At 61.8% G+C, this 7,394-nt stretch overlaps 1 protein-coding gene across 1 annotated transcript in view; it reads left to right on the forward strand.

Annotated features, from left to right (window-relative positions):
* The first annotated feature begins 487 nt into the window (after positions 1-487).
* PHRF1 (PHD and ring finger domains 1) overlaps positions 488-7,394 on the forward strand; it is a 16,587-nt gene continuing 9,680 nt past the window's right edge. The window contains exons 1-5 of the mRNA XM_045290416.1: positions 488-1,177; positions 1,482-1,598; positions 2,627-2,829; positions 4,411-4,494; positions 4,937-5,058. Coding sequence (XP_045146351.1) covers positions 1,084-1,177; positions 1,482-1,598; positions 2,627-2,829; positions 4,411-4,494; positions 4,937-5,058 — 620 coding nt within the window. The 5' untranslated portion in view covers positions 488-1,083. The remainder of the gene's footprint in view (positions 1,178-1,481; positions 1,599-2,626; positions 2,830-4,410; positions 4,495-4,936; positions 5,059-7,394) is intronic.

Raw genomic sequence — 7,394 nt, forward strand, 5'->3', positions numbered from 1 at the left:
CACTGCTGGCCCTCGTCTCAGGGCACCCACGGAGGCCACCAGAGCCTGCACACCTGCTCCCTCCCACCAGCTCCTCCAGCTGCTCTAGGCAGGACCAGCATGCTGTGAGGTCAGGTCACCTGGACCCTGGGCTGGGAGTGGGTCTGTGCTTTTTGACCACCCTCGTCCTCCAGTGTTGGGCAGGGCCAACAAGAGGTGCTGTCACAAACAGGAGTGCTGGTCACCCTGCTGCCCAGTAGGGTGCCAATACTCACCCCCCATGAGGCCCCTGAGCCCAGCCTAAAGGGAGCTTAGGGTCCGGAGCCACGGGAAAGGTTCAGGCCCCTCCAAGCGCAGGACAGATGGAGCATAGGCTGTGGGCTGCTCATGGGCTTTCCCGTCTCTGTCGAGGCTGGGGCAGGCAGACACCAGGCAAAGAAGAGAGGCAGCTGAAGGGAGGTCTTCTCTGGCCTCGGGCTCGGTGGCCCTGCCACACTGTGGTGTCCAAGGGGCTGCTTCGCTGGATCTCTGGGACCTGGTGAGCAGGCTCCCATCAGGACACCCTGTGAGCTGGGATGTGTGTTTGAGGAAGGCACTCTGCGGGCTGGTGACCTTTCTCAGGGCTGGCGTGGGGGACCCAATCGTGGACAGCGTGCTGCTGAGTGTAGCAGGAGGCGCGTGAGTCTTGGCTTTGGCTGGTGGTGTCTTCGTGGTGGCTTTGCTGCAGCAGCATGGGCAGTACACCCTGTAGTGGGCACAGCACCAAGTGGGGCCGCCATCCACTGCCCGATACAGGCCCGAGTGTGAGCGTGGGTAGAGGCCAGGTGAGAGGGCAGGAGGTCAGCCCTGCTGAGGTCACTGTTGATTGCCTAGAACTGGTCCTTCTCCGACACAGAATGTCACAGCTGCCCATAGATGTCGTCCTGTGTGTCAGAGCTAGGGGCTCTGGCCTGTCACCTCCTGCCTCCAGGGCTTTGTCAATGGGAACCTGGGCCTGGGTGTGCAGGGCACCGCTAGGGGGCTCTAAGGGACCAGTTTGGTCGGGAGCAGTGTGGGCATGGCTGCAGACTGCTGTCTTGCAGGTTGGAGCGCCGATGCCCAGCCATGGACGACGACAGCCTGGACGAGCTTGCAGAGCGTGTCACGGGACCTGGCAGACGCCTGCGGCGGAGGCCTGCCATCCTGGCCAGTGATGTCGGTGAGCTGGCCTCCAGGACTACGGTGCCCTCTCTTCACTGGGAGGGTGGGGATGGCTCTTAGTCTCCAGGAGAAGCTGAGGGCCCCGTGGGGGGGGGGGGGGCACCTGCAGCTTTGGATTTTCAAGTAGCCATCTCTTGCCATTGGGCCTTTGATTGTCACTCTTGGACCTACTCTGTCCTTTCCTGTGGTCTGAGAGAGCAGAGAGCAGTGCAGAGAGGAGGAGGAGGAGATGTTTGGGACGCCTTCCTGCTCTACTGACACACACCCCTGTGCGTGTGTACCTGTGTGTGTCCCTGGTCTAGAAGAAAGCAGCGATGGGAACAGTGGGGACTCCGATGATGACACGGGCAGCGAGCAGCTGGGTGGCACAGAGGAGGAGGAAGAGGAGGGGGCGTCTGAGGACCTGGACGACAGATCTGGTAGGGACCACACACCCTGGTGGGTGTGAGGGTTGGGGCCTTGCTCCTGGCCTCCAGCACTCCAGGACACAGGCAGGGCGGGCCGGTGGCTCCCTTTGACCATCCTCTGGCTTTAGAGTTCAGTGTGACAGCACAAGCCACATGGCATGGGGTGGAATGGCTTGGGCAGATGACCCAGCGGCCAGCTCTGAGCACTGACCCTTGTGGCTTGTCATGGTGGCCTTTGTCTTCTTCGGGTCCCAGTGTTAGGGCAAGCCCTGGGAACCAGACTGATGAGGCCTGCATTACCTTCTCCTGGACTTGTCTGGGGGTCCCGGCGGCAGAGTGGCCTCCGTATTGGGTTGGAAGCCACCAGCTACGCTGAGGAAGATGAGCCTCTCAGCCTTGGAAACAGGGCAGTCTACCCTACCCTGCAGGGTCACTCCGAGTCACCATTCACTGGACGGTAGTGAGAGCTGTTGTCGTCAGTTCTTCTTCCAGATGACCCAGGATTTGGGCCCCTAGCTGGCTTGCAGCTCTGACGGCCCTGTCTACCTTTCTGGAGGGTAACCCTGCCGTCAGCTGTGCACGGGCTCTGAGGGCAGTTCTGCCCTGCCTTGGCTTGACTGCCGGAGTTCCGTGCCATATCCTGTCCCCCACCCCCTCTCGAGATTCACCGTGAGGTCACCTGGCATGTGGCCCAGCCAGTGGTGGGCACAGGTCTGTCATCCTCCTGTGTCTCGTGGAAGCCCCTCGCTAGTAGTTTTCTCCAAGGCTCCCCCCAGGTGACCTAGGTGTCTGGGGTCGGCTCTGACACACTCCACCCTGAGTGACTCCGTTGCTGGCTGTCAGGCTGCGGGTGCAGGCAGCGGGGAGGGCTCAGCTGGACGCTGCCTCTGTGGGGTGCAGTGCACTGGCCGGCATAGTGTGACCTCTGGTGTCGGAAGCCAGCCTTCCTAAGAGGACAGCTGAGGGTGGGCTGCCTGAGCCTTCCCACCACGGGCCACTTGCCTTGTGCCCAAGAACTCGCCTCAGTTTGTCCTCCTCAGGTTCTGAGGACTCTGGGGACGAGGATGCAGAGGCCTCAGTGGCTGACACTCAGAAGAGGCTCGACCCCGATGGTGCACTGAGCTCTGACAGTGATGGGGAGAGCTGCCCGATTTGTCTCAATGCGTTCCGGAATCAGGCCGTGGGCACCCCAGAGACCTGCGCCCACTACTTCTGCTTGGACTGCATCATGGAGTGGTCCAAGGTGAGCACCTACTGCTGGCCTCTGCTCTGGGGCCGTGGACACATCTGGCCTGGGATGGGCTGCCTGCCCCCGGGTCTTACTGTGTACCAGCTGTGGAGAAGTGGGAGGAGGGCAGTGGGTGGCTCTCCCGGGGCTCAGGCCGCACAGACCTCAGGAGGCAGGCAGTGCGTCCCCAGAGGGTGACGTCTTGCCCGGGGCGCTTACCAGGACCGAGTGTGATGGCATTGGGGTGAAGTCCCGCCTTGGCTGAGTAGGTGTAGTGAACCTGTCAGCTGCCCTCCAGCACCTGGCAGTGGGTACAGCGTTGGGGCCTATCCTCACACTAGTTAGCCAGGTGCTGTTTCCCGTCCTGCCTTGCGTAGTAAAACGTTTATAAGAGGGAATTTCAGAGACGTGCCCAAGGCCAGGGTGGGCGGAGAGCACCGTGCTGCACAGCGCACCTCTCTACCCCCCTTTCCTGGAGGAGTTAGATGCCTGCCTCCCACCGAGGCACATATACACAGGCAGAGCAAGGTATTGGCAGACCACCTCCTCCATTGCCAGCCCTGACAATGATGACATGTCCTCTGGCACCAGGCCTGGTGGCCGGAGTCTATCCTTTAAGCACTCCTACCCTGGCGCCACATGCCCTCGTCAGGGAGGGTGGCTCTGTAGTCCGGGGGAGCTTCCTGCAGGGATCCCAGGGGAGGAGGAAGGCAGGCAGTGCTGGCTAGCAAGAAGCTTGTTGGAGCCCCTTGTGGCTTGTCTGCTTGTCCATGTCTGGGGCGGGAGGGAGGGAAGCAGGCAGGCCTGGCCGGTGAGAAACTCCTTGGAGGGAGTGCTGGAGAACCGGGCTCACGATGACATCCACGAAGAGGCTGAGCAGCAGAGGTGTGCCGGGCGTTGCAGAGTACCTGCGGGGCCCTGAAGTCAGCTCCAGGAGGGGCCCGCCCAGGCTGGCCACGAGCACTCTGTTGTGACGTGCAGTGCTGTCCCTGCAGGAGCAAGCCGAAGGCCTGGCCAGGCCGATATCACGCTCACTGCCCATAGCTCCGGCCGTGCCGAGTGTGGACTGAAAGCAGGTCCTGGGCAGGCATGGTCTCCCTCCTCAAGACCTTGCTCAGGCAGCCTGATGGGAGGGGCCCCAGCGCAGCCCACCCCGGCCAACGCGAGGGGCGCTCATTGCAAAGCTGCCCACCTGACAAGAAAGACACCGCCCGGGCCAGGAAGGCAGATGGCGGAGACCTGCTGGGGCGGCGGGATGGCCAAGAGGGCACGTGCTTCCCCGTGGGTTGATGTAGAGCTGCAGCGTACAAGGGCTGACGTACATGGGCTGACGCCCAGTGGGGCGGCAGCACTGGCCCCAAGGCGCAGTGGGCGTGGAAAGGAAGCTGAACCTTGGGCAGTCCCCAGAGGCTGTGGGTGAAGCCTCAGTCAGAAGGAAGGGGCCTGGTTGGGTGTCCCCTCCGAAGACTAACTGCTTGTCCTCTGGCCCTCGCTGTGACCTCCGCAGTTTGCTGAGTGCACAGGGTTTGGCCCTGAGTGAGTTCTTCCGGGGAGGTTATGAACCCTGCCAACCTGGACTGTGGGTCTGTCCTTCAGAATGCCAATTCCTGCCCAGTGGACCGGACCGTGTTCCAGTGCATCTGTGTCCGTGCCCGGTTTGGTGGGAAAATCCTGAGGAAGGTACGTGCCTCCTGCCTGGCCTTCAGCTGCCACTGACTGGGGCACCACAGGCACCTGGTCAGGAAGGGAGGCGGGCACTGACAGAACCGTTTAAGAAGTCCGCTCACAGACCCCAGCCTGGGCAGTGAAGCCTCGACTGTGAGGTGGGCACCTGAGCTCTGGCCCCACCCTCCCTACCCCCGTCAGCCCTGAGTGGGAGGCCGGCAGCTTCTGGGACCTCCTCTTGACCGCTCGCGCCTTTGGCCCTCTCTCCTGGGCGCATAGCCCCCTGGGCTACTTGGGTGACTCGGGTCACAGGGGCGGAGTTGCCCCATAGTGGGAAGCTGCTCCCATGAGGCTGCTGCCTCTGGAGCTAGGAAAGGCCACGGGCCCTGTGTGCCTAGATGCTGGAGCAGAGTGGGGCACTGTGCTAATGTTGGGACGCCCGCCCGCCTGCCGGCAGGTCCCTATAGAAAACACCAAAGCCGCTGCTGAAGCCGAGGAGGAAGACCCCACCTTTTGTGAGGTGTGTGGCCGCAGCGATCGCGAGGACCGGCTCCTTCTCTGTGATGGCTGCGATGCCGGGTAAGACACCCCCCAAACGAGCTGCTGGGTGCGGGGGGCCAGGAGCGCGGTTCCCCAGTGCTGCTTTGCCAGAGGTAGGGGTTGCTGCCTGGCAGTGGCCTGCACCCACCATTCCTCATGGTGCTTAGCCCACCTCACCATGGGTGCTGTGCATGGCGGGGAGGGGTGTGTGTCCTGGGGGTCACCCGGCGGTCAATCACTACCTTAGTGTCTGTGTGGGGTTGGTTGGGGGTCACTGCTTCTGTTCCTTGGTCCTGGGGTCAGCTAGGAGTCGCTGCCTCGATGCCCAGGTCCTAGGGGCAGTTGGTAGGGGCCACACCTCAGTGCCACTCCTGTGTGGGATCTGCCCATGTGTTCCATGGGTCTGTGCTGCCACTCTTTGTAGGGCTGGTGATGCTTGTGGACCAGCCAGCCGCCCAGGGGACCATGGGTGGGGCTTCTCTTCTAAAGGGCAGTCCAGACGGGTACCTGTGTTCTTCTCACAGTCCACGGGCTTCCGTGGGCATCACTCTTCTTCCTGTCCATCGTCTAACTTTCTCATGCTATTTGAGATCCATGGCTGGGGGCAAGTGTGCCTTAGTCCGCCAGGTGTGTCACATTGGCCCTGAGCACTGGGCAGACTGTGGCGGCTCCTCATGGACACTGATTGCAGATCAAGTGTTATAAAGTCCTCAGGGATGCCAGCCTTTTCGCTGATGGTCATGACGTACATGGCCTATTGGCCCCTTTGCGAGGAACTTGGGTTTCTGGGGGTGTTGCTTTGAGTGTGTTGTCTGGACGGGCTTCATGTCCACCTTGCTTCCAGCAGCACCAGTGCCACCTGTGTGTCTCAGGTTGTTAGGAGCCTGCTCCACACCTGCAGCTGCCAGATTGGATACCTCCCTGTCGTGCACTGTGATTTTGGACCCTGTGCTTTCTGCCCACCTGTTCAGCTCCAAGGACTGCAGTAACTCCCCTTAGCCCACCACCTCTTCCAAGTCTGGCCTGCGACCGTCACCGTGGTGCTCGATGGGCGCAAGTGTGGGATCTCTCTCCACCTGTGGTTCCCTGCACAGATGGAGAGTGTGGCTAGTGGGGCACCACGTGCTGTGACGTGGAGCCAGCCCGTGTCCTGCCACCGCTGCAGCCTCTAGTAAAGCAGCGCCGTTTCACTGCAGCCCGCACCCCTTCCTCCTGCAGGCTGTGTGGGAACGCCGACAGCTGGCCGGTCCTGTCAGCTCGGTGCCTCTGCTTCACCTTGGTGCTCAGCAGGTTGCCCGTGCAGGTCTCAGTGCTGGCTCAGGGCTGGGTGCTTTCCTTCCTTGGAAACCCTGGGCACGTTCTTTTTCCCTGAATGCTGGACTTGCTCGCATCTCTGGAGCCAGCCTTGGCGGGCTTCTGTTCTGACCTTGTACTTGTCTCTTCCCAGCACCTAGTCATTTCTGTCTTTGGCTTCCTCCACCATGTGCATGCCACCCTGCTCTCGTCTGGCTTTGGTGGTTGGTATTCCGTGCGGCAAGCCTGTTCTGGAGCTGGGGCCACTCACTGACACGCAGGCGCGGGCTCTGCAGCCTCAGGTTAATCGTCTTGCGCTGCACGTTGGAATTGCGCTCAAGGTCTCTCCTACGGTTGGTCAGCTGCTGGGTGCGTTCCCATGCCGCTCTTGGCTTCTCCCACTTCCCCTTCCTCAGCTGGGGCAGCGCAGCGTGGGGGGCATGCGGCCCCTGTTGAAGGCTGCACTCTGCAGACCGGCCTCGCAGACATTTCAGTACCCCTCCAGACTGCCTCAGCCGCGGGAGGGGTGGGGACTTGGCCCTGGGGAAACTGGTGCTTACAGGGGCGTGATGCCTTGGGAAAAGCACCAGAAGGTGACGGACACAGTGGGCACAGGCTGCGGGGAAATGGGCTAGCGGAGGTGCCACCCCCTTCAGTTTAGGATGAAAATGTTCTGTCTACGAGGGACCATCAAGCAGCCTGTCTCTGCCCACTGCCACCGAGCCCACGCTGACCCGCAGCCATCTTTTGGTCAGGGTAGAATGTCATCACAGGCCTCCCGAGGAGCAGCCTGGTGGTCGGAGCTGTGACCACATGGTTAGCAGTCCTCCGTGCTTGTGTCATTGTGTCCAGGTGGCTCACATCCCCTGGCTGGCCCGGCACTGTGGGCTCAGCCTCTGAGGAGGGGCCTGCAGCGCCAGGGGTGGGTTTGCTTGACCACTTGCCGCAGTGGCTGGTCTCTGGGCGTGGCAGCATTGGACTTGCACGGAGGTCCCGCAGGCAGGCAGGATGACACTAGGCCCCTTCAGCTAGCTCATCGTGTGTGTGTGTGTGTGTGTGTGTGTGTGTGTGTGTGTGTGTGT

The sequence above is a fragment of the Echinops telfairi genome, unplaced genomic scaffold (assembly GCF_000313985.2).
Source record: "Echinops telfairi isolate 266 unplaced genomic scaffold, ASM31398v2 ScPeMD7_37;HRSCAF=141, whole genome shotgun sequence".
NCBI lineage: Eukaryota > Metazoa > Chordata > Mammalia > Afrosoricida > Tenrecidae > Echinops > Echinops telfairi.